The following is a 25,611-nucleotide window of genomic DNA, read 5'->3' as shown; positions in this document are numbered from 1 at the left end:
TGCCTGATTTATACAGTGTCTTGATTTTCCTTGGGGAATTGCACCTGTTGCATCGTCAACTTTAAACTTTTAGTTGTCGATCCCATCCAATATCTATCCTTACCCTTTAGGGGTCGTGAGGAGCTGGAGCCAATCTCAGCTGACATTGGGAACCTACGATCAATTTAGAGTCTCCAATAATGAAACTAAGATATACAAAGGGAGAACATGAACTTTAAATGATAATCTTCTGGCTGTGAGGCTGCCCATTTACTACCCCTGCGTTTTGTTGTCATTATTATACAGGTTCTGAATTGGATGCTTTTAGGACACTAAGGGATCAACTTTACTAACTTAATTTATTCTAAATAGGTCGGATTGTGGCCCTATTTACAAGGTGTACCGTTACCAATGGATTCCCTCATTCTTAAAAAGAAATCTTAAAATATATCAGTCGCTGACATTTCATTCTGAATCGATTCTTAAAAGCAGCTTTCTCCTCTCAGGGATGTATGTGATCAATTTTAAATAAAAACATATAGAATTTGTAGTACAAGGTAACCAGGCTATTTAGAAACTGCACCAAAGGTTATTTTTTTCCAAATATCATTGTATGTGTTGCTTATCTGGAACAATCAGTGACTTGAGTTTAATATCATTTCCCAAACCAATGACCTCCTTCACGGACACAAAAAGAAACCACACTAATTGGCAGGAGAAGCTATTATTTATTAATATTATGTACAATTATACCATAATAATGTCCAGATAAATACATTGACAAAGTCAAAGTATGGCTCCTGCTTTATTAAGATGTGTCTTACAATGGTTTCAGTTTTCACCCACATTCTGACTTGCAGATCTTTTATCAGTACTCTATTAATAATCCTTAAAGTGTATCTGAGGCACACGGGGAGAACATGAATAAAATAAATGTTAAAAAATATTAAATAAAATAAAACAGATGCACAGTCTGTTGGGGGGGGGAGAGAGTTTCTATAAAAAACGTGAATACATTATGTTTTCGAGCCAGATGAAAATAAGAGGTTGTTTTTTTTCCATCCTGTCTGTCAGGGATTTTTTTTTATTTTTATGTTCAGTGTGAGCGGTCTCACGTGATTCTCATCCACGCCCGTCTTTCCTTCACATCACCGTCGCTGAGATACACGTGGTACAGAGAGAAAGAGAGTACAGAAACATTTTGTCTGAAGTGCATTTTTGACTTCATTGTAAACAAAGACGGAATCGTCCAATTACGTCTTCTCCCACCAAACTCAAGGAGCAGTGTCTCTCAGGAAAGTGTGTGTGTAACGTGTGTGTGTGTGTGTGTGTGTGTGTGTGTGTGTTATGTTAAAAGGCTTCAGGTCATAGTAGCATTTGTATTTTTTTTTTCAGCAGCTGTAAATTCAACTACATATTTGGTCACATTTGGACATTTTACAGATTTTTATACAACGACCAATCACAACATTAAACCAGTTACATGCTTTAATGGTGTGGCTGATGTTTGTATATTTGTGTGTGTGTGTGTGTGTGTGTGTGTGTTTGTGCGTGCATGTTTGTGGTACTGTTGCCTTGTTTCTGCATTCTTAAATCAACTTTAGGTTGTGTGGGTACGTGTTAATGTCTTGTGTCATCCTGCATTGTGTGTTTGTGTCTGTGTGTGTCTGTATGTGTGTGTGTGTGTGTGTGTGTGTAAACTCATATCTAAGTCATATATATTATGTACAGTACAATGTTTTAATTTGTCTGTTGAATCTTACATACAGCGTGAATACAGGGTGCAAACTGTGTCCCAGCGGTGTCTGTCTGTCAGTCTGTGTGTCTGTGTCGGTCTGTCTGTGTCTGTCAGACGTGCGTTTTGCCGAGGTCGTGGGCCCGGCTCAGTTCCAGATCTTCAGGAAGCTGTCCCAGGAGCCGGTGCACACCGCCATGCCGTCATCTGTCACGCCCAGACAGCTCACACGATTGTCATGGCCGGCCAGGACTCCTGCAGGAGGGGTGGGGACACACAAAAGAAGACTTGTTGCAGAGAAATGTTTTGCTCGGCACACTGCTCCGAAACGTCTTGAGAAACCGCAAGGGAACACAGCAGCCTAGTGTTTGTCTGGGCTCCAACTTGCACCACAGGTTTGCTTTGACAATTTTTTTTTTACAAAATCAGGCCGAACACCGAAAATCTCACTGAAAGAGGAATGTGTGAATTCTCTGGTAAGTCTGGCACGGAGCTCTGTTCCCCCCAGAAATAATCCTATGTGAACTTAGATTTTTCAGAAGGTTCAATGTGGGACTGCAGCAAATGGCTCCTTTTCTTCCTATTTACCACCATTTTTCTCAACTAGTCGTTTAATTCATCGTTCGCTAATAAAATATGAGAAATTTGTAACAAATGCTAGTCTGCAGGTAAACTCACAACCTAACAAATCATTATTTATTATTCATATCATCAGATTTTGTTTTACAGCTCCGACTTTGGTTTCAATCAAGATCTTTTGATTTTCACCTCAGTCCCGTTGGCGTCCAGATGATTTACTTTTTCTTACGTGAACCATGTGTCACTGTGAGCTGCATTACCTTGAAACTCCTCATTCAGCACTTTGACGTATAGAGATGAGAGCAGCTCAGGGCACAGTTGTCCCAACCCTTACGAGCCAAAATCATTTAAAACCTCATTGATGAGTATTTGCCGTGATACATGGTATATTAGGATATTTTCCTCTTGAACTAGGATTGTCAAAGTTCGCCTCCTCTAGCCCTGTGTGTGATGCTTCATCTTCAGGTTGCAGGCAACAAAGAATAAGTTCCTAACCCTCGAAGAGCTCTGATATCTCGCTGACGTGTCTATGTCCTGAAAATATGAACAATCCTCAGTTTTAATTGAACCTTTCTGAATCTACCCTGTGACCTCAAACCAGCACGCGGCCGTTCTCTCGCCCGTTCCACCCACCTGCTCTGTCTCCCTTCATGGCGTCCCAGATGTTGCAGTTAAAGTCGTCGTAGCCGGCGAGCAGCAGGCGGCCGGAGCGTGAGAAAGCCACGGAGGTGATGCCGCAGATGATGTTGTCGTGGCAGTAGAGGCTGAGCTCCTGGTCGGCTCGCAGGTCGAACAGCCTGCAGGTGGCGTCGTCGGAGCCCGTAGCGAAGGCGCTGCCATTGGGGAAGAACTGAGGAGAAGCAGGGGAAGATGAATGATTGTTTGTCAGGACAGTCGTAAGAGAGGAGGTCCTTACTTCCTTCCCTCACTGGCTGTGTGATGTCATAGAGTCACGTGGAGCCTCTCTGTTGATCTACACCACAGATGAGTTGATACAGGCGGTGATGCCAGCTATTTGAAGCCAAACTTTCTCATATAGAATTACTGTATCTGTTATATAAACTGTATCTGTTATATAGACTGTATCTAGACAACACATTATATTGTTGCATATTCTGTTTTATTTCTGGGTTTAGGTTTACATCATCCACTGTAAATAAAAATGGATGACACGTCTCCATTTTGTCCCACTATCCAGAAGCGAAGCCAAAATATCCCGGGTACGAACGCTGCCATCTCGGGCTGAAGAAATCATTCAGAACAGTAGTGATCATGGGATGAACATCTCAGCTGTCAATCATGATGTTTCACCCTATTTGTAATACCGTCAAATAACTAATTAAAACAAAACTTATCTGAAAAATTCTCGTGACTTTTGTCTTTTTAGTTTGGTCCATGTACCATCCACTTACATGTGTCAGGTGGGGATTCTGAGCCATACTGTTGCCAACCACTAGGGGGTGGTGGAAATATTTTGGCTTCACTTTTGGGGAGCGGCCATGTCGTCCATCTTTATCTACTGTTTTTTATCTATTTTCTTTCAGGCTGTGTTGAATCAACGTGTGTTTTACTTTCACTTTGTGGATGAATTACAGATGAATGAGATTTTTAACAATAGCAGCTTTAAATGACCATTTATAAATGTATACATTTCAGCTGTGGCTGAGGGGTAGAGTGGTCGTCCTTCAACCTGAAGGTCTGCGGTTCGACCCCCAGTCTGACCCATCTGCATGCCGAAGTGTCCTTGGGCAAGATGCTGAACCCTGAATGGCCCCCCCCCATAGAATAACAAAGTGCTGCGAATAGATGCACTGTATGAATGTGGGTGTGAATGGGTGAATGTAAAACTGTACTGTAAAGAGCTTTGAGTGGTCATCAAGACTAGAAAAGCTCTATATAAATACTAAACCTATAACCATTTACCATTTATACAGATATAAGCAAAACTGGTCTAGTTAATTTTCCTCTCTGTTTTGTCTCTTTGTAAAACACTGTAGATTAAAGCAGCTCATGATCCTCACTGTATCTCTTTCAGAATCGTCCAAATCAATACACCAGCAGCTCCACGGGTTTTAAAGACAATGTGCAGCTGTTGACAAAGTCTGACTTGTGAGCTTCTTCCCATTCAAATGACATTTTGTGTAAAAATGGAAGAAAAGGAGAAACAGTGGCCTGAGGGCACTCACACAGATGGCGTTGATGTCCGACTCGTGGCCTGTGAAGGTCTGCCGGCACATGCTGTCCCTGATGTCCCACAGTTTGACCGAGGCGTCGCAGGCTCCCGACACAAAGGTGCGGAGGTCGGGCGACAGGGACAGGCTCATGACGTCGCCGCTGTGGCCCGAGAAGACGGTGGTCTGCTGACACGTCTCGATGTCCCACAGTGCGCTGGGGGGCAGAGAGCGCACAGAGTTGCCCGTGAGCTCAGGAAAAAGGTGTTTGCACGGCACGTCGGTGTTTGGATATGTGTGACTCACCATGTGGTGTCTCCTGAACTCGTGATGATTTGATTGTCGTCAATGAAACGGCAACATGACAGGTAACCTGAGAGAACACGGAGAGCAGACGTCTGGGTGAGTTTTACTGCATGAAACTTGCAAAGTGATGTGCACACTTGTCTTGTAGGGAGGATTCTACTGTTATTCATTGAATATAAGATGAAACTTAACACTAAATGTACAAAACCTTGATGCAGTGGCAGAGAGAATATTTATATGACATTTCCTGGATGTTTTATATCAATCTAGCAAATAACATTGGAATTAGTGGCTTTGTAACAAAAACAATTAAAGACGAAAACCTATTGAAGAGAAAGAAAATTCTTAGATTATGAGAAAAATTTTGTCATTCTACGAGAATTAAGTTGTGATTTCAAGAGAATACAAGGGTATTATCTTTAAAAAAATGTAGAAATAAGCTTTGAGGAGCACCGGATCTCACCGGATTTCCACTGCTTCTGGATCCAAAATCGTAATAACCAATGTTTGTTACAGAACTAACAAACCTCTTTGAAAAGCAGGCACATGTAACGATAACCTTAAAGTCGATCACAACCAAACATTTGCTCGACCACAAGTCTGTTCGGAAAAGAAATAATTTGTTGCACAGTATTTTTCTGATACAAAGGATTGTGTATTTTGTTAATTATGAAACCTATACTAAGTCATAACTTAACAAGATGATCTTTATTCTTCATTTGACGGCAGGTGATGCAGATATTCTGATATTCACCCTCTAACATCACACGTAGACTAAAATTACAACTTTATTCTCACAATCAGTTGATTTTTATGACACAATTCACATTATTCACTTGAATCTTTTTCTCTAAGTTGTATAACATAGAATTTTTATCTTCAAACGAAGGACTGACAACTTGAGCGTCTTTTGAGGAAAATATTCACAGAATAAATTATGATTAACTCATCTCAGGCTCTGTTCAGTTGGTTCAGCCCCAATAAAGTAAAATACAAGTCGCCCATAGACCCGGCCCGATGTGTGAACCCTGAGAGGCGGAACGGAGGCTAAACAAAGCTCATTAAACATATGGCTGTGAAGGTGACTCAAGAAAAACACATCTCTATAACTGAAAAATCCGGATTTTGAATGAGGACACTGTTTTGACTGTAATAGGAAAAGTTTGATGTGCTGTCCTTTACCATTAGAGATATCTTTATTTTAATTTGCGTCCCAGTTTGCATAATCCGCATCTTTCCACCTCATCCTTGCTTTTATTTTCGCTTCAGTAGATTAGAAACATAGTGTACCTGTGCCCATCTGCCAAAACAAACTTGAAATGTGGCCTAATTTCATGCATTTCTAGTTGTTTCATGTCTAAATCTGTAAACACAAATACAACCCTAATGAATATCACGATACTGTTGAAAGCTAAAAACAGAAAAGGTGTTAAATGTAATAGCGTAGAGCGGCACAGTAGCCACAGTGTGGCAGATCAGAGCCGCTCAGACTCTCTGTAATGTCCCAGCTCATTGAGACTGTGTTGCCCTGCGATTAATTAACCATGTAAATGAAATCTTCATTGTTTAGGGCTTTGGGACCGGAGCGTTCCCTCGAGGCAGGGCACCGCCGCGCGATCGTCTGAGACGTCTCATCAGCGTGACTCACAGAGGAGAGGAGCGCCAACAGAGGCGAGGATGAGAGCGCCATGTTCTCTCACCTGTGTGGCCAGGTAACTCTCTGCTGATCCGGACGTTGCCCTCGCGCGTCTTCAAGCAGTAGATGGAGCAGATGTTGTCCAGGCCGCCGCAGGCCACGTAGTTCCCGGAGGGGGCGTACGCGCAGGTCATCACCCAGGAGGAACGCAGCGGGATGGCGTGCATCTAGGAACGGCAAAGGTGTTCAGAAGGAAGAGACGTGTAACTTTTGAGGAGTAGGAAAACCCAATGCGATAAATAAATATAGGCCAATATTACCACAGTAGAAAATCAAGCGCCACTGTAGATGTTGCAATGAGCCATGTTGCAGAAAAGGCTGTTACGAGTAAAACCGCACTCTCACACAAGAAAGACTTTCACTTCCAGTTCGGCCACAGGTCAAAAGGGATTATTTATCCAGCTGATTGACTGATGGGAAGAATTATTCCAGTGACTTTACCTTGTTGGTGGTGTAGCTGTCCCAGATGATCAGTTTTCCATCCTGAGAGGCACTAACCAGGAGCCTGCCGAGACAAACAATCAAACATCTCAGTTTCCTGCAGCTTTTCACTTAAAGGAAGAGTCATTAAATCACTGCAGTCATCGGAGATGGAAACCATGAATGTTTGTAAAACAGACAAAAATAAGTAGTGGTATACTAGAAGAAAAAAATACTTGAGCTGCTGATGGTAACGTAGAAACATTAACAAGTCTTAAAGATTCATCCTCTGGACACTAGGAATATATGAACTAGATTTCATGGTATTACATCTAAAAACCTGATTGTAGAGATATTACAGTCTGGACCAAAGCTGCTGCTGGTAGTGGAAACACAAGTCAGTTTGAAACACAACAGAAAGTTGTGTTATATGTCACATTTTGACAACATAGTCGAAGGCTACGGATAAATAGCCTTCACCAGTTCGATTAATATATTACACATTACAGGTTTATTACCCGCGCCAGGTTATGTTCTGTGTTTGTATGTTTGTTATCAGGATTATGCAAAAACTGCTGGACTGATTTCCATTACATTTTATGGAGGCTTGGGGCAAGAGCCAAGGAAGACTCCAATAAATGTTGGTGTGGGTCTACATCAGGGGGCGGATCCAGGGACTTTTGTCTCTAAGGGGATGGTCACATGCAAATTCAGGGGAATATCAGGGGGTCAAAGCTCGAGTTGAACTCCAAGCGAAGCCACACTGTTCACATTGTGTGACAATCAGGGAGTTTTTCATTCTTTTTTTTCTTTTTTATTCTTAGAGACTAATATGGATCTCAATGAAAAAACAGCCGTTTTGAGGAGACTGATATTTATGAGAGTGTGCGATTTGGTGCAGATCAAAAACAAAAATGTGGATCTATTGAATTCAAATGTTTGGTGTCAATTTGCTCCACTGTGCCATTAAAGTCCGTTTTTGGATCAAGTTTTGATGGAGATGTTACACTGAGCCAAATGTGGATTCAGCCAACAACAGTGTTATTTTTCCAGTGTTCTACATATTTCTACAGGATGTAGCTGGAAATAATTCATTATTTGACAAACTCAAGGTATTATTTGATAAGTAAATCTTCTCCTTTTGAAAGAGTGGACGATGTTACATCGGTTTTAGGACTCTTAACATTTGCTTATATATCTTCATATAGTCCCATCATACTCTCAAACTACTTGTTATGATAGGGTCCCATTCAGTTCAACATGTCCATTTTCTGCTCAGCCTCTTCATTAGAAAGCTGTAATGGTACATTTTAATGATCCATGCATCACATGCATTGAGTTAACAGCATGAGATGTTGGGTGTAGTGTGGTTGACTCACTTGGAGTCTGAACCCCAGTGCATGGCGTAGATCTTGGCGAGGTGGCCGCGGAGGGTGCGTCTCGTCCGCATCTGAATCCGCCCCACGGGATCCAAACCGGCAGTTATCTGTTATAGAGAGAAACCATTAAACAAAGAGTCAAGTGTAGTTAAATACACCATTTTTTAATTGATAACTATCTGTGAATGTGTGTGTGTGTGTGTGTGTGTGTGTGTGTGTGTGTGTGATAAGAGACGTTTGTTGTACAAACAGACAGCGCTCATGTCTTTAAAACCTATCCCGTCTCCCACATGGATTTATCATATCGCCATATTGATCAAATCCTCAAAAAGATGCACAGACATTTCTTATGAGTCTGTATCTTAGCACCTGGGACTTACCTGCGTCAGGGTTGAATCTCCACATGCTTTCCTGGCGTCCTGTTGGACATGGAATCATATGATGAGGAAGAAGACAAAACACAATAAACTGAACATCTCAGAATGATTACTGCAAATCAATTGACTCACTCTTATCTGGTTCCGAAGCTGCTCGGCCTCCTGGCGAAGCTGCTCCAGCTCACTCATTTTGGATTTGTCTGAGCCGTCACCTGTTGGATTCAAATATCAGAATATAATTTCCATAAAGCAGGTGACAAATAACTGCTGAGTTATACATTTTGACCCATTTGGGGTACTGTTTCCTGCTTTTGTGATCCAGGAATCAATTAAGTTAAATAATTAACTTAAAATGCTGCTAGGCCCTGATTTGTGGCGGTAAATAATAAAATAAGAGACGCAAATTTTAATCTCGAAGATTTGCTGAATCCACACAGTGAGAAAAATCCTTGTAATCTGGTTATGGCTGTGCACCATGCCTGGTTTAACTGAGGAGAATAATCTGTAATGACTAAGCTGCTATCGAGCAGCCAGCATCACTCCCAGGCAGCAGATAGGGAGTGAACACACCCTTTAAAGCAAAGAGAGCCTGTCACACTGCAGGTTGTGTAACGATTCAGAACTTGTGCCAAACGCTGGACACAGACACCTCCATGACCCCACCTACAGTCATCTTAGGTTCCTGATAATGTCCTGATCTCCTAATGTACACACACACACACTGTACAACCACATGACGCTTTCAGCAGGAAGGAGCGTTTCCTGTTCCTGCACAGTTACACATGCAAACAGCTTCCCAGATTGGGGACCCTGTATTTGCATTTAGTAGTGTGGCAATTCAAATCCACGACAACACTGCACACAGCAAACCTGCACTGCACGGCACGCACTGCAAGGAAGAGCAATTAGCTACAGTAGGTCACTGTTCCCTGGGGTGGGGGGGGGGGGGTTGGACCTTCACAGATGGATCACACGGCTCTAATGGAGGCCAAAAGGGGTGCATCATGGGTTCTCAGTCTCCTGGCACAGCTGTTCATTTAGCCAATGAGGAGAAGATAATCTGAGGGTGGGTGGGTGTGATGCCTCAGAGATCAGGCCTGGATGGGTCCGGCCAGATGCTCGGGGTGCATGTTTTTGTTGCCTGCGAGCATCGACTGAAGCAGATCCTTTTTTTTTTTCCTCTTTTTTTTTTTAGCTGAAGCCCTGCCAACAGGGAGCAAAAGGAGTGTGTGGAAAAACACACATCACACAGACCCCACCTGCACTGGTGCATGCACGGCCTGTAGCAGCGGACGAGCGGCTCACACCACCTACATGATGCTGCAGAGTGAAGCATGTTCTCCACCGCCTGTGCATCTGAGAGGGGCGTTTACTGGCTTTTATAACACCAGGAGACCAAAAAAACAACCAAAGATGCTAAAATGAGACTGGCCCCACCCCTTGTTAATGCACATCTGGTGTGTAACCACACCAACATGGCATGGCTAGAGGAGCAGGAGAATATGGGGGGGGGGGCTCAGCTGCAGGAAAAAAGAAAAGAGAGAAAATCTGATCCAACGATCCTGATCATACAATTCACAATATCCTCTTGTCTGCAGCATTTCGAGAATCACGCACAGGCTTCAAGATAGGAAGGGCCCTGAACGCAGCACGTATTGATCAGCGCAGTGATGGAGGCCTGTCTTGGCCACATCTGGTTTCACACTCGGATGTAGCCAAATGATTTTAAGTCGAAATGATGCCACGAAGAGAAATTATTCTCATCACCATCATCACCACCACCACCATCATCATCATCATCATCATCACCCAGCCATCTTACACCCAGCAGGCTGGCCTGCACACAGCTGATCATGGGTGGCTACCTGTTAATTCTCCCGATGATGTTGGCAGATGAAAAGAGAAAAATTAAAAACTGTCAGCAGCCTCCTCGGGATCGGACTATTCGTCTGTTTGGCTCATGCAGGAGAAATCAAGCAGCTCCGTGTGTTTCGATGAGGCAGTTTCCAAATCCTTCAGTAAACAGGCGAACGGAGGAGGAGGAGGAGGAAGAGGGAGACACACATTTCCATTTCCCCGCTTCAGTGTGCCTCCTGGAAAAAGATGGAATCTGCTGCGGCTGCTGTTGTTGTTGTTTCTTCCTCTTCCGCGTCAGGTTTTATTTTCTGTGTCCAGTTAACCAACACATCTCAGTGGGAGCAGCTCAGGGTTGTTCCATTAAAACCGATCGCTCCGGGTTTTTTTTTTTTTTTTTTTTTTTTTTTTACTCGTGACGTTATCCTCGTTTCCTTCCTCTCTCCGGTCCCCTCCTCCTCCTCCGCCTCCTCCTCCTCCTCCTCATCAGGACTCAGCCACGAATTAAATCTGCAAAGTGCCTCATGGAGAAAATAATGAGATTATTTTTTTAAAGAAATGATCCCACCAGCATCAGCAGATGGTCTGTGTGCATGTGTGTGTTTGTGTGCGTGTGTGTGTGTGTGTGCGCGCGAGTGTGTTTGTGTGTGTGTGCGTGCGTGTGTGTGCGCGGTTGTCTGTGTGTGTGTGTGTGAGAGAGAGATAAGAGGCGGATCTCTCGCTCTCTCTCACTTATCTTCCTGTTTGGTTTTGTTTTTCTTCTTCTTCTGAATATCATCATTCAGAAACCAGGCTGCAGATCACGCGGTGCAGCGTTTGCAGAAGGATCCTCAAAACCGTCTGTGCAGCTCGTTACAACCACACCCATGAAATACTATGAAACCCTGTGAACCCCCCCACCACCCTGCAGCCTCCACACGTGGACTGAAGTCTCTGAAACTGTGTGGATGTGAGAGAATAAACAGATCCATCTGAATTAAATGCTTTAATATAGGATCGTTTCACGCTCTGCAGGCTGCAGCACAACAAGGGAAAGCAATAATCATTCTCTGCACTTCACCACATCTGCAGTTATTTCCAGTGGTTTTGCAAGTCAGTGCAGGGGCGAATCCATGGGTGGGGCTGGAGAGGGGGGGGGGGGACACTGGCCCTAGCTGAAATCTGATCTGGCCCTTAAGTGCCCCTATCCACTCAGTAGTCTTTTTTTTTCATTCTTTTTTTTTGAATAAACTAATCTATTTTCAGACATGAACTCCAGGGGAGGTCCGCAGAATTTCATCTGGACTTTCTCTGGAGTTTGTCTGTCCTGTTTCTTGTTCCGGAATGACACAGTGCGAGATCCTTCGCTTTAGATGCGTTCGCCATACACAAAGAATTGCGCTGATCATCACGTGCTGCGTTCAGGGCCCTCTCTCTTTCTGTCTGAAGCCTGTGTGCGAATCTCTTAATGCTGCATAAAGAGCGTTCAGGTGAGGCACGGCACAGCAGCCACGACGTACTGTATTGATTCTGCTGCCGGGAATCACGTGTTTTTGTTAACAGCACATGGACAATGGCGTTGTCATCGTCACCTAAATTTCACTTGACACCTTCGTCAGTGTCTTCTACATATATGGCACCGCTCTTCATCCTGCGTGCATCGCATGTTAGAAACATCATCGACACACCCGCCCACTCGCAGCTATCCTCCTGCTGTGTTCTCACATCAGCCACTGGGGACATTTTCCAGATTCTTTACTGTTGGGCGCTGGCAGGAGAATCTCTGGAGAAAGTCTGGAGCCTCTCATTTGGATAGATGTGTCTCCGGAGAATGTCAGGCGATTATCTGGAGTTCATAGCATGTTTCGAAAACACCTATTAACACATTATTACCAATAAATATGAAATGTTCAGAATGTTTATGTTGTCATTTTATTTGAAGAACACAATGTGTTTAATCAAGGATCTATTTTCTAAATATGTTCTATGGAGCTAACAGTAATAGTGTATTTTCTTAGTCAACGCTTTTACTGTTAATTCAATATTCTCTGGGATTTTATCAAATTCATATAAAGAAGTACATATATAAACACAGACAGCTCCCTGATCCAGAAAACAGATCATGAACTCAAGTGATAGTGATTATATGTGAGGTTATTACTTTCATTCGATTAATCCAAATTAAAAGTAAATTGCAGTTTTGCTGTATCTCACACAATCTCCATCCCTTTGCTAATTTTTATTTCTAGTTTGTTGTTTGTCTCGCAGATTGTGGACCTCAGATTTTAGCTCGTTCAATTTTAGTTTTTAGAGCAGGAGCCATATTCAACTCACTTTTATTCTGCGTCATTATTCTTGGTCTTACACGATATGTCCTTGTGTGTGTGTGTTTCTGTCGTTTGTTACATAATGTACAGTTCTGCAGCTGATACAGCACTTTGGCCCAAAACATATTCACCGAGGGGACAATAAATCATTTTTGATTTGAATTGAATATGTGTTTGTGTTTTCTTGCTTTTAAACTATGAAAGCTATTCTTTCAATGAAAAACGCATTAGGTTACTCATGCTGCTAAATAATGGTCCTCTTCCTCATCCCGGACGTCATCTTTGTCAAAACAGCGCCCCCTGGTGTGGAGAAATGCCATTACAGTTCAGGCGACATCACAACTTTGTGATTACATCCGGAAGTTTTCCCCCCTCTCAGTAAAAAACATCTGAGGTCACATCTGAATCCTGTTCCTCAGTGAAGAGACGTTATTATAAATCACAGTTTGAAAGCAGGTCTGACTGCTCTTTAAAAAACAGTGGGCGTGGCCAGTTTGGATGAGCACTACCTGCTCTGATCGTATTTGGGTTAGTTTGGTTTTTTGGGCCCTCCCTCCTCTCGGTCACATGGGCGGTGACTGCTCCCCCGTGACACCTCAGGACAAATAACACAGGGAGCAGGCGTGTCATGGCTGCTGTGTTGTTATTGGGCAGATCATCATCACATCCCGCACGCCAGCATCAAAGTGTCGGCACGGCTCGGCTCTGTCCGCCGGCCAGCTCCGGTCCCTAAACCTGACCGTCCTCAGCCGGGAGACAAGCAGCGGAGACCCGTGCATAAGGAGCCGGAGAGAAGGCTGCACCGAGCAGGAAGCACCGAGCAGGAAGTGTGGAGGAGGTCCGGAGAGGTGAGTTGAAACTCCTCGGTGTTTTAAGAGATAAATAAAACATCCCATGGCGCGTCCCGCTGCAGAAATCCAACGTGATTCTGAATGACGCTGCACAGGAGGGCTATACAGAGGGTGCGTTGCTTTATCACAGCCGGACGCGCCGGCGGCGATGGCGCCACCCTGAACCCTGAACCCGTGAACTACAAAACGTCACGAAACTAAAACAGAGAGTTTCCTAAAATTAGTTTTACATCTCAGGAGTTTTTTAATGCCGCATCTGCTCCACCCTCATGCGACGTGAATGCATAAGATGTGTTTTACTGAAGTTGTTAACGAAGTAGGGCCCGGGGACCCTCGCAGGGCCTGTCCCGTTAGGTCCTGCTGCTCGTTTCTTTTGGTTTTCTTCCTGTCACTTTATTTGTTAAAGCAGATGACGATCAGCCCTGAATACTTCATTCAGTTTGACAACTAACAGGCTGCATTAAACACAGCCAGAATGCAAGATGATATATCTGTTAAACATCATAAAAACAAAGGAGTTAGAAAGATAATTATCAAGAAATAGTAAATGAAAGTAAATAACTTTAATCTGAGGTGACAGGAAATATACTTCAGAGCAAAACAGAATAGCTGCATTATTTATCCATGTGTTTACCATCTTCCCCTCAGAGGACATCAAGTTTTTATTGCCGCATCTGCTCCATCATCATGCTGCGTAATTGTGTTTTTACATATGAGGCTCAGACGGTCTGCTTTTTCTTCTTCTCCAGTCATTTTATTTGCCAAAGGAGCAAAACCTACAGTATATGTAGACAATCAGGCTTGAAAAGATGATTTGGTTAGGGTTAGGGTTAAAAATAAAATGAAATGAAATATCATTGAAATTACATTAAAAAAAACAATAAGGGAACTCATTAAGACCTGAACCTCAGCCTATGAGGCAGAGAGAGCCATGAAGATGATAGCTCAAAACATTTGCTTTCTTTGTAAATTGATCTCCTTTCCTTAAACTTTGACCATTTAAAAAACAAACAAACCTGACCCATTCCTCCTCCTCCTCCTCCTCCTCCTCCTCCTCCTCCTCCTCCTCCTCCTCAAACATGTCTCTTACCATCTGAACCTCTGTCTGTGTCTCAGCAGAAACATTGTCTGTGTCTTTATCTTCTTCATTGGTATTTTCGTTCCTGAAACACTGCTGTACTCTACTTCAATATCTGAAAGGCTACTTTCTTAATGCTAAGAGCACTTACAACAACAAAAACAACATTTACAAGAATGCATTTTGCCTTTCCTGTAAGTATATCAGCAAATGACAATGTATTTAAATAGTCACATGTCTTTAACGATGACATTGCCAAACAGTGTGCAGCGCTTAATGTGTACATGTGTAGCATGGGTGTGGTTTTTATTGCCCATTCAACTTCCTTATTTAAACCACTGACGAGTCATCTCACCATGATGGTGTTGAGTCTGTCTCATCTTATGTATTTGATTCAAGTTTTAAAGGCAAATATTGTGCAACTATGTTAAAAGTAGCCGATCCGCTAAAGCTGTTTCCAGACCCGCAGAACTCCAGATATTCTACTGAAATGATCCAGAGAGAACGCAAATGTCAGTCGCTGCGAGCTATCCCTGGAGCTAGTCCGGCCAGTCCCCAAGAATAAACTGCAGATAATGTCTGATTCAGTCAGTGTGGGAATACGGCAGGATATTGATACTGTCCGGACCCAATTGTGCAAACATTCTCTTATGAAACCACATGTAAATTCACTAGATCCAGATTTTATTTGGATCTGCTCCAAATTGTACATACTCATAAATATCATTCCTGTTAATATGCCAGTTTTTTTCCATTAAGATCCAGGAATTAGTCTCTGAGAAAGTAATGATAATGTGGAAAACTCTCACACTGTTAAAGAAAGTAATAAACAATTCCTGGATCCCACCCCCCCCCCCCCCCCCCCCTTGATCAAGATCCACGCAAGAATTCCATGGGTTCTTCCCCTGACCCATTCCGCATCAATCCAGTAGTAGTTGTGTCATCCTGCTAATAAACGCTAATGTAATTACAACCCTTGGTGGATTGTTTAGTTTCAGTTCAACAAGGCGAAAGAAATTCAAAATCTAGCACAGAAAAACAATTACAGGGTGTGATCTCATGATATAAGCGTGTGTCTCTTGCATGTCCAGTCATGTTTTGTTGTGTAAAAACTTCTGGCCTAGTTTCCATTTGCCATCAGGTGATTTATCAGGACCCTAGATCAGGACCGATGTTTAACAGAGAAGGTTTCATGGTGTTACGGAAATTCTGGCAGCGTTTTTCAGATGGCAGAGGTGCACGCTGGCGCCAGAGATAAAGAAAACAAATAGAGGACGTCAGCGCAGACAAGCAGGTGTGAATCAGCTGACTGCAAATACCGAGCTGAGGTGCGAGTGGGAGCTTTCATTAAGGAGGCTGCAGTCGTTAAAAAGTTCCTCCCAGACTCTAACTCGTGGTTTCCCAGTGTTTGATCTCTGCTGCATGCTGTGGTAGCCGAGAAGTGACTCACTGGGTTAAAGTATGACGACAGGTCAGTGACACATGAGTGCTGCTGAACCTGTTTGCATTGTAATTCCTATGTTTGTGTTGAGCCACTGAATCACATGTATGAATATAAAACACATTTTCTTTCCCTCAAAAGGCCCCAAATATTTTCAGATTGACCTTTTTAGATTTGAAAGATTCTCAGCTGCTCTCTCAACCCTCCAAAGTAAACACTTAGTGTTTGTTTAAGGATGCTGATGGAATGTAGGACACGGGCTTCTGTTGTTCGTCATTTTCAGGAAGCACTGACGACGGCAAGAGCATCACTGTGTTAGATGTTACTTTGTGTGTGTGTTTTAGTAGCGATTATGGTGTGGAGGAGGCGGGGTTTATGGCCTTTACTGTAGTCAGCCCCAGGGGGTGGGGGTGGGGTCGAGAAAGCTTCACCCTTGGGGAGCTGCTGAGTCGTCCATCTTTATATACACTCTAAGGGCTGTCCATATAATATATGTATTGAAGACTTCATTGAATAAATTAAATAAACTCTATTGAGTGTAGACATTTATTTGATCTGACTGGATCATTTCAGTGAAAAAGATGCCGTCTGCACTTTGGAGACTATTTTTACTGAGGAGCACAGAGGACTGATAGAGAATTTCATCACATGGTGCAGCAGCGACAATTTACTGAAGCTCCACATCGGCAAAGTCAGTGAGTGTATGTTGAACTAGCAGAGGAACAGAAGCTCCCCCGGCACAGGAATATATTAATAACACAGATTTGACTTTGTTAAGCTCCGTTGTTTCTGTTTTCTTCCAAAAGGTCAAAGGTCAACGTCACATAATGTATTATGGTGTGATGCTATATGAAACACCATAATTCATGAAAACGAAGGAAGCCTGAGAACATGTTTCCCGTTTGGCCACGACTTGTATCAGAATCAGCTTTATGTCACCACTTCAGATCAAATTCTGTAATATTATTTCACTCTAATGGAAACCTGTCCTCCATGATGTTTTCCACAGCACAAGAGGACTAATCTGAAGCCCCCCCACCCCCCCAGCAGCCATGTCTAACGAACGCACCCCTCTGATCCCCTCGGGGGTGTGCGGCCTCTCTGTAACCGCGGTGACATGCGGCGCGGTGACATGCGACGGATCGCCAGACGCCATCCCAGAGTCCGGCTCGGAGACTCCAACCAAAGACCCCCGACAACTGAACACCTTCTTCGGGGTGATGGTGCCGACCATCCTGTCCATGTTCAGCATTGTGTTGTTTCTCAGAACGGGTGAGCGACAGGTCTGTGAGGAGATAAGAACACGGGAAGCTGTTTCGTTTTGTATGAGTTACCTCCAGTTGAACACTGAGTCATTGTGCGGCACTGACCGACACTGACACCCTCTCTCTTCCAGGGTTTGTGGTTGGTCATGCTGGGCTGCTACAGGGTCTCCTGATGGTTTTCGTAGCCTACACCATCATCTCTCTTACGATACTGTCCATCTGTGCCATTTCCACCAATGGTGCAATACAAGGCGGTGGAGCCTACTGTATCCTTACCCAACGAGCTTTCTTCATGTGTTCCCCGACCTCAGCCGCAGTCACTTACCAACCTTAACACAATGTGATCAGACATGATCAGTCGCTCTCTGGGCCCGGAGTTCGGAGGAAGCATTGGTTTGATGTTCTTCCTGGCCAAAGTGTGTGCATGTGGGGAGTATGTTCTCGGCCTCGTGGAGGCCATACTTGACTTATTCGGTGCAGATCCTGGTAAGTTTATCTTTTCTTTCTCTTTCTACACCCCCATGTCATGTTTCCGGGTTTTCACCTCTCCGCTCTCTGTTTTCTTCTCTTTTAGAAGCGTCTGTGTCCGAGGGGATCCACGTGCTCCCTCAGGGTTACTGGTACACGGTGCTCTACTCCTCCGTGGTCCTCCTGCTGTGTCTGCTCGTCTGTCTGGTGGGCGCCAACATCTACTGCCGCACCGCCTTCGCCATCCTGCTGGTGGTCACCGTGTCCCTGCTGTCTGTCTTCATCAGTTCCGTGACGGTCAAACCTCGGGACTTCGTCATCACCCACCCGGGACCCGGCAACCAGACGCTTCGCTACAACGCCAGCTACACAGGCTTCAGTGTGACCACGCTGAGGAACAACCTGGGCTGTAAGTGTTCATTTGTGGGTCACATCAACCGTAAATCCAGATGTGAATTGGAGCTCAAATAAAGGTTCTGATGCTGCTCCTCACTTTTCCCTGCAGCTGGTTACTCTTTGGACTACAGCACCAACTCCGTCATGTCTTTCGCCACCGTGTTTGCCGTCATGTTCACCAGCTGCACCGGGATCATGGCCGGAGCCAACATGTCAGGTTAGCGGTTGTGGTCATAGTATAACATATATAACTACATGTCACTATTCAGGATAATATTAAGAAAAAGATGAGGTGAGAGTCACCAGATTCAGTAAATGACGTTGGCTCTTTGCCGAAATCTGTCCACAGGGGAGCTCAAGGCTCCGAGTGTCTCCATCCCTAAAGGCACCATCGTCGCTGTTTTTTACACGTTCACCGTCTACGTCCTCCTCTTCCTCCTGGTCAGCGCCACCTGTGACAGGTCTGAAATAACTCATACTACTGTTGTGTAATAATGTGTAAAGAGAGATTTACAAAAAACCATAATGAATAGTTGTAATTATCTTTTGTCTTTAGGACCCTGTTGATTCAGGATTATGGGTTCTTCCAGCGCATCAGCTTCTGGCCACCGCTTGTGACTATTGGGATCTACTGCGCCTCTCTGTCAGCTGCAATGTGCTCAATGATCGGGGCGTCTCGTATCCTCCATGCTCTCGCCGTGGATCAACTCTTTGGTGAGGCATGAATCCTTTACCCACCATATCGGCGCCTTCGTTGCGTACTGAGCCGTTTTCTGAGAGACTGTTGTCCTCCACACAGGTCTTCCATTAGCCCCAGCAACCATCACAACAGCCTCTGGGAATCCATGGGTGGCAGTGCTATACACGTGGGGTCTGGCCCAGGTGAGCGGATGTTCTACTGTCTGCGTTCAGAACAACAGCCCGGTGTCCTGACCTGTGGTCTGTGTTTGTGTGTCAGTGTGTCGTGTTTGCAGGTCAGCTCAATAATGTGGCAAGTTTGGTGACTGTTTTCTACCTGCTCGCCTTCGCTGCAGTTGACCTGGCCTGTCTGGCCCTGGAGTGGGCGTCCGCACCAAATTTCAGGTAATAACAGATCAGTATCGTTCTTCACAGCGCTGTATCAGTGACAAGTAGGAATAGGATACAACATTTTCAGCAGCCTGTAACTGAATCCAACTACACAGTCAGATTTTTGATTAAAACGATGTTTGCTGAGCAGAAATTCATCAAAAATATCCACTGTATACATCAGTGATGGAGGAAGCACTCAAAATAATTCACTTGAGTAAAAGTATAAACAACAGGCAAAAAACGTACTCAGGTAAAAGTAGCAAATCATCTTTTCCACTTTAGTAAGTGATCCGCCCACTCTGATTCGATCACGGGACCAATTCCACGTTGTTATTGATTACTTAAAAAAAAAAAAAACTAACTCAATGCATTGTGAAAATGTAGTGGAGGAGAAAGAACCGATATTTGCTGATCTACAGTTAGGTCCATAAATATTTGGACATTGACACAATTTTCATCATTTTGGCTCTGTAAACCACCACAATGGATTTGAAATGAAACAATCAAGATGTGCGTTAAGTGCATACTTTTTTATGTGGATATTTACATCCAAATCAGGTGAACGGTGTAGGAATTACAACACATTTTATATGTGGCCCTCCCTTTTTAAGGGACCAAAAGTAATTGGACAAACTAATATAATCATAAATGAAATTGTCACTTTTAATACTTGTTTGCAAATCCTTTGCAGTCAATGACAGCCTGAAGTCTGGAACCCATAGACATCACCAGACAATGGGTTTCGTCCCTGGTGATGCTCTGCCAGGCCTCTAATGCAGCTGTGTTCAGTTCCTGCTTGTTCTTGGGGCATTTTCCCTTCAGTTTTGTCTTCAGCAAGTGAAATGCATGCTCAATTGGATTCAGGTCAGGAGATTGACTTGGGCATTGCAGAACATTCCACTTCTTTACCTTAAAAACTCTTTGGTTGCTTTCGCAGTATGCTTCGGGTCATTGTCCATCTGCACTGTGAAGCGCAGTCCAATGAGTTCTGAAGCATTTGTCTTAATATGAGCAGATAATATTTCCCGAAACATTTCAGAATTCATCCTACTGCTTTTGTCAGCAGTCACATCATCAATAAATACAAGGGAACCAGTTCCATTGGCAGCCATACATGCCCACGCCATAACACTACCTCTACCATGCTTCACTGATGAGATGGTATGATTTGGATCCTGAGCAGTTCCTTCCCTTCTCCATACTCTTCTCTTCCCATCGTTCTGGTACAAGTTGATTTTGGTCTCATCTGTCCATAGGATGTTGTTCCAGAACTGTACAGGCTCTTTTAGATGTCTTTTGGCAAACTCTAATCTGGTCTTCCTGTTTTTGAGGCTCACCAATGGTTTACATCTTGCGGTGAACCCTCTGTATTTACTCTGGTGAAGTCTTCTCTTGATTGTTGACTTTGACACAGACACACCTCCTGGAGAGTGTTCTTGATCTGGCCAACTGTTGTGAAGGGGTTTTTCTTCACCAGGGAAATAATTCTTCTGTCATCCACCACAGATGTTTTCCGTGGTCTTCCGGGTCTTTTGGTGTTGCTGATCTCACCAGTGCGTTCTTTCTTTTTAAGAATGTACCAAACAGTTGATTTGGCCAAACCTAATGTTTTTGCTATCTCTCTGATGGGTTTGTTTAGATTTTTCAGCCAAATGATGGCTTGCTTCACTGATAGTGACAGCTCTTTGGACTTCATATTAAGAGTTGACAGCAACAGATTCCAAACACAAATACCTCACTTGAAATGACCTCTGGACCTTTTATCTGCTCCTTGTCAATGAAATAACTAGGGAATAACACACACCTGGCTATGGAACAGCTGGGCAGCCAATTGTCCAATTACTTTTGGTCCCTTAAAAAGGGGGGTGCCACATATGAAATGTGTCCTACACCATTCACCTGATTTGTATGTAAATACCCTCAAATTAAAGCCGAAAGTCTGCACTTAAAGTACATCTTGATTGTTTCATTCAAAATCCATTTTGGTGGTGTACAGAGCCAAAATGATGAAAATGTTGTCAATGTCCAAATATTTATGGACCTAACTGTATGTGGGGGAATAAAAGTGAAAACTATCTGAAAATACATCTCTAATGTACTGATGCATGAAAAAAACAGTTGCAAAACGTAAACCTGCTTTGTTACATCCCTCCACTGGTATCTGTAGTGATTACCCATAATTACCCTCGCTGAGAAAAACATGTTTTACGATTTCAATGCTGAAGTTCCTCTTGCCTATTCATTGTAACCTTATTGAGTTATTATTAATTCTCCACTGTGATTAAATAAATAAATGGGGGTTCTAATATCACATTATCTACTAAATGTATTTGAGAAAATTGACATTTTATGGGTTGAAAGTATCTCGTAACGCCATCAGGTGTTTCAAATGTCCTTATGAGGCCGATGCTCAGTGGTGGGGGTGAAGTTACACTTTAAATGACAGTGATAGTAGAAGAGCTAAAAATGTAAGATAGCTAAATGTGTATTTTCTTAGTGAGTAGAGGCATAAAAGTTATATTAGCATAAGTCCACAACATCATATAGATCAACGGGATTCTGGTAAAGTTAGTCATTTTTTATTGCTCTTCATCACTTCTGCTTTTCTCATGTTCAGCGGCTTCACGTTTTTCTTTTGTCTCTGTGTGTTTCACAGGCCGACCTTCCAGCTCTTCTCGTGGCACACCTGCCTGCTGGGCATCGTGAGCTGTTTGGTCATGATGTTCGTCATCAACCCCGTCTACTCCTCAGGCAGCATCGTCCTCCTGCTCCTGCTGCTCCTCTTCCTCCACTACAGGTCGCCCACCAGCAGCTGGGGCTACATCAGCCAGGCTCTCATTTTCCATCAGGTAGCTGCACGCGCATGCACACACACACACACACATGCACACATGCACTCATCAGTCATGTGATGTTTTGCTCTCGTTCAGGTGCGCAAGTATCTGTTGATGCTCGACGTGAGAAAGGACCACGTGAAGTTCTGGCGGCCTCAGGTGCTGCTGATGGTGGCCAACCCTCGCTCTTCCTGTCAGCTCATCCTGTTCGTTAACCAGCTGAAGAAGGGAGGGCTGTATGTGCTGGGCCATGTGCAGCTGGGGGATCTGGGTAATTGCCGTGTGGATGGTCGATGCTGGCCATCTGCAGCCGACAGTATTCAATTATATTTTATCTCGGAATCATTTTCTCGCTGCCTCTCCCTTCCCAACTTTTTCAACCGGCTCCGGTATATTCTTTTAATCACTGCAGACACAATGTGATCACTGTCATTGTTTTGTTCACCCGAGTGAAATGGTTGGTTTTTAAATGGAAACTCCTCTCTTGGTCGTCTCCTGCGTGTGGAAGCCCGTCACTGATGTATGGAATCAGCCCGGCATCATGTGAGGGTTATTTTTATCCTTCAGTCTGAGAGCAGATGATCAAGATAAGCCAAGTCGTGGGCTCTCACTTTCCACCTGCTGCTTCTCCTGCATTATTAATGAGAGTATTTTCTCTCTGTACCGCAGTGGCATCAGACCAGAGTGTCTCAGGAAGCCTTATCTGAAATCAGTCTAATCTCTAGCTCCTTGCTTCCTCTTTAAAATTTACAATAGATTTCCAAAAACTGTGAGAAACAAATTTATTTTATTTGACATGATGCACCTCAAGGATTCATGGAGAAACTTCATAATCCATCACTCGTGCACCAACTCACAGATTGCCTCTCTGCCCTCTGGTGTCCATTAGAGGACACTGCAATGTCTAGATGTAATATAGTTTGCTTGCATATTTTCTGACACTGAACTGTGAGGAGTTGTGACCTCCTCCAAGGAGGTTATGTTTTCACCCCTCTCTGTCTGTAAGCAATATTACTACTGACCGGATATCCATACAACTAGGTGGAGGATGAGTCAGGAAAGAACTCGTTAAATATCGTTGCAGATCCAGGAATTTCGCATGGGGAATCATTTATGGATCTTGGTTAAATAGATCAGACACGTGGAGACTACTGATTTCTTTAAGCGTTTTAAATTTGGTCAGCTTGATTGATTTCAAGAGGACTGTTGGGGTATTCACTCTATTGATAGTTAAACCCTGAAGCTTTACTATTCAAACCCATGCAGTGCATTTACCCCAGACCTGTCTGTGTTGTAGACTCGCTGCCGTCAGACCCGGTCCAGCAGCAGTATAACTTCTGGTTGAGCCTCGTTGATAAACTCGGGGTGAAGGCGTTCGTTGATCTGACGCTGTCTCCCTCCGTCAGACAGGGAACCCAGCATCTGCTGCGCATCACAGGTTTAGGTAAGCTGTGATGAATTCCCATCATGCCCACATTCATTTAAGCTTACCTGCACTCTGTGACTCTCATGCTCTCTACGCTTCTGTTAATCCCAACAAGGTGGCATGAAGCCCAACATGCTGATTTTGGGTTTCTATGACAGCTGCACTCCTGAAGACTTCTTTCTACAAGATTCTGCATTCTATGACTCATCAATAGGACGGAGTAAAGACGGAGAATATAATTTTGGTGTTGACCTGCCTTCGCTGCAGGCTCATTTCCCCCCTGTCCGACACGTTGAGAGCCCACGCTGGCTGTCGCCAGAAGAGTACGTCGGGATCATTTCGGACGCCATTAAGATGAACAAGAACGTGTGCCTCGGCCGCTATTTCTTCCAGTTAGAAGGAGAGGGTCAAGACAGCAAGGTCGACGGATCAGAGCGGACGATAGACGTGTGGCCTCTCAACCTGCTCCAGCCCGGCAGCCGAGATTACGAGGACGTGTGCAGCCTCTTTCTGCTGCAGATGGCCTGCGTGCTCAACATGTCCAGCAAATGGCGCCACGCGAGGATGAGAATCTTCCTGAACGTAGAGACGGAGTCCAGCGACCAGAGCTGGGTGGTGAACGAAGAGACGTTTCGAGAGCTGCTGAAGAAGCTGCGGATCAGGGCGTCCATAAAGATTGTGCCGTGGGACTCTGTGGTGCAGCATCACACTCAGTCAGACGTGGAGTGTTCCGCAGGGCAGACGCAAGCCCTCTCCGAGGGCTTCCTGTCGGCAGTGAACTGTATGATAATGGAGCACAGCGAGCAGGCAGCTGTTCGCTTCCTGTATTTACCTCGACCTCCCGCTTATCGCAGCCAGTCACAGCAGTATGTGGCTCAGCTGGAGGCAGTGACCAATGGTTTAGGGCCAACGCTCCTGATTCACGGCATCACCCCGGTCACATACACTGATCTCTGAGCACGTGCAGTCAGGTGTATTGTTCACGTTCCAAGAAAATGTCCTATTTTTCACCTACTTGAACTGGCTCAAGCCAAGAAATGCTATATTTAAGCTCTCGTTACATTAGCTCGTTACTTTAGCTTTAGGCCTGTCGTCTTGCATACGGCAGATAAATATGTGTCAAAGTCTCTTGAGAACAAAAACACTTTGTTTTGAGCAGAGACTGAATATAAACAAGTCTATATGAGATTTCAGGGATGAAATTCTAAATGAGTAGTGTTTTGTAATTTACCATTTAAATCTATGCGAATCAGCTTCAAAGTAATTTTCGTATTAATTTATAGTAATTGTTCTTTTATCGATTATTCTTTTTTTCTTCCTTTTATTCTAACATTCCGGCCAAGTCGTCAAGAGTCTTTTTGTTTCTGTGCTGAGCTGCGTTCTGATGTTTCACTCGTCTTCACAAAGGGACCTGTTGTGTACAGTTGACTTCATCCTGATGATGAATTTTGCTATTTAAGTAATATTGGCGTTTGTGCTTCACAATGCAAATATACACCAGAAGGGTTACACTGAGGGTCACGTTGAAGGTACTAAAATAATAATTAGGAGCTTCAGTCGTGACAATTTAGACCAATTCTAGATTAAACTTCTCACATTCTGCAGCTTATAACCACATGGACTATATACAGAATGAAATGTTACTGCACCTTTCTCATGTTTTTTGTGTCATAGTGTTCAACACTGCATGGATCTCGAACCTTGGACATTGAACGAAGCAGGGCACATGAAGGTTGCTCAGAAGCATCTTGGGTTTGCCATTTTCACAGATTCCATCTCAGGTTGTGGACCTTGAGACGTCAGTCATTGACGAGAAAGCCTTATCGGAGCCTCACTTGTTTACTAATGGTTTAGTTACTAACGATCCTGTTGAGTAAATATATGCCAAATGTATTGCGTGATACTATCTTTGTAACTGTAAAGTTGTTCCAGATGATATGTTTAAAACATTGCTTTACTGCGATACAAACAAATTGTGT

General features: G+C 43.8%; 2 protein-coding genes across 2 annotated transcripts; one reads left to right on the top strand and one right to left on the bottom strand.

The window, feature by feature from the left end:
• Nucleotides 1-687: 687 nt before the first annotated feature.
• Nucleotides 688-11,166, bottom strand: gnb2 (guanine nucleotide binding protein (G protein), beta polypeptide 2). The gene is made up of 10 exons (XM_053441238.1): nt 10,508-11,166; nt 8,775-8,854; nt 8,646-8,684; nt 8,266-8,372; nt 6,908-6,971; nt 6,471-6,633; nt 4,771-4,837; nt 4,480-4,681; nt 2,927-3,143; nt 688-1,969 (listed from the first exon to the last, which is right to left on the bottom strand). Exons 2-10 carry the CDS (start codon nt 8,829-8,831, stop codon nt 1,863-1,865), a joined length of 1,023 nt encoding a protein of 340 aa, XP_053297213.1. The 5' UTR covers nt 8,832-8,854; nt 10,508-11,166; the 3' UTR covers nt 688-1,862.
• A 2,230-nt stretch (nt 11,167-13,396) lies between these two features.
• On the top strand, nt 13,397-25,605 carry slc12a9 (solute carrier family 12 member 9). Its single transcript, XM_053441602.1, has 14 exons — nt 13,397-13,650; nt 17,182-17,444; nt 17,569-17,703; nt 17,786-17,923; nt 18,012-18,314; nt 18,411-18,518; nt 18,651-18,762; nt 18,858-19,015; nt 19,101-19,183; nt 19,260-19,384; nt 22,029-22,221; nt 22,303-22,477; nt 23,504-23,650; nt 23,748-25,605. Exons 2-14 carry the CDS (start codon nt 17,225-17,227, stop codon nt 24,587-24,589), a joined length of 2,739 nt encoding a protein of 912 aa, XP_053297577.1. The 5' UTR covers nt 13,397-13,650; nt 17,182-17,224; the 3' UTR covers nt 24,590-25,605.
• Nucleotides 25,606-25,611: the final 6 nt, after the last annotated feature.

The sequence above is a fragment of the Pleuronectes platessa genome, chromosome 15 (assembly GCF_947347685.1).
Source record: "Pleuronectes platessa chromosome 15, fPlePla1.1, whole genome shotgun sequence".
In the NCBI taxonomy this organism is placed as follows: Eukaryota; Metazoa; Chordata; class Actinopteri; order Pleuronectiformes; family Pleuronectidae; genus Pleuronectes; species Pleuronectes platessa.
This window is presented reverse-complemented; position numbering and strand designations above follow the sequence as displayed.

What these genes read in the sequence shown, in the direction of transcription:
- gnb2 (XM_053441238.1), bottom strand. Translation starts at nt 8,831, where the DNA reads ATGAGTGAGCTGGAGCAGCTTCGCCAGGAGGCCGAGCAGCTTCGGAAC. An exon ending in AGCTTCGGAACCAGATAAGA is followed by an intron (nt 8,685 to 8,774) that starts GTGAGTCAATTG and finishes CATGTCCAACAG; the next exon opens with GACGCCAGGAAAGCATGTGG. An exon ending in AGTTCAGGAGACACCACATG is followed by an intron (nt 4,682 to 4,770) that starts GTGAGTCACACA and finishes TCTGCCCCCCAG; the next exon opens with CGCACTGTGGGACATCGAGA.
- slc12a9 (XM_053441602.1), top strand. Translation starts at nt 17,225, where the DNA reads ATGTCTAACGAACGCACCCCTCTGATCCCCTCGGGGGTGTGCGGCCTC. An exon ending in CGCCGTGGATCAACTCTTTG is followed by an intron (nt 19,016 to 19,100) that starts GTGAGGCATGAA and finishes TCCTCCACACAG; the next exon opens with GTCTTCCATTAGCCCCAGCA. An exon ending in TGTGCAGCTGGGGGATCTGG is followed by an intron (nt 22,478 to 23,503) that starts GTAATTGCCGTG and finishes TCTGTGTTGTAG; the next exon opens with ACTCGCTGCCGTCAGACCCG.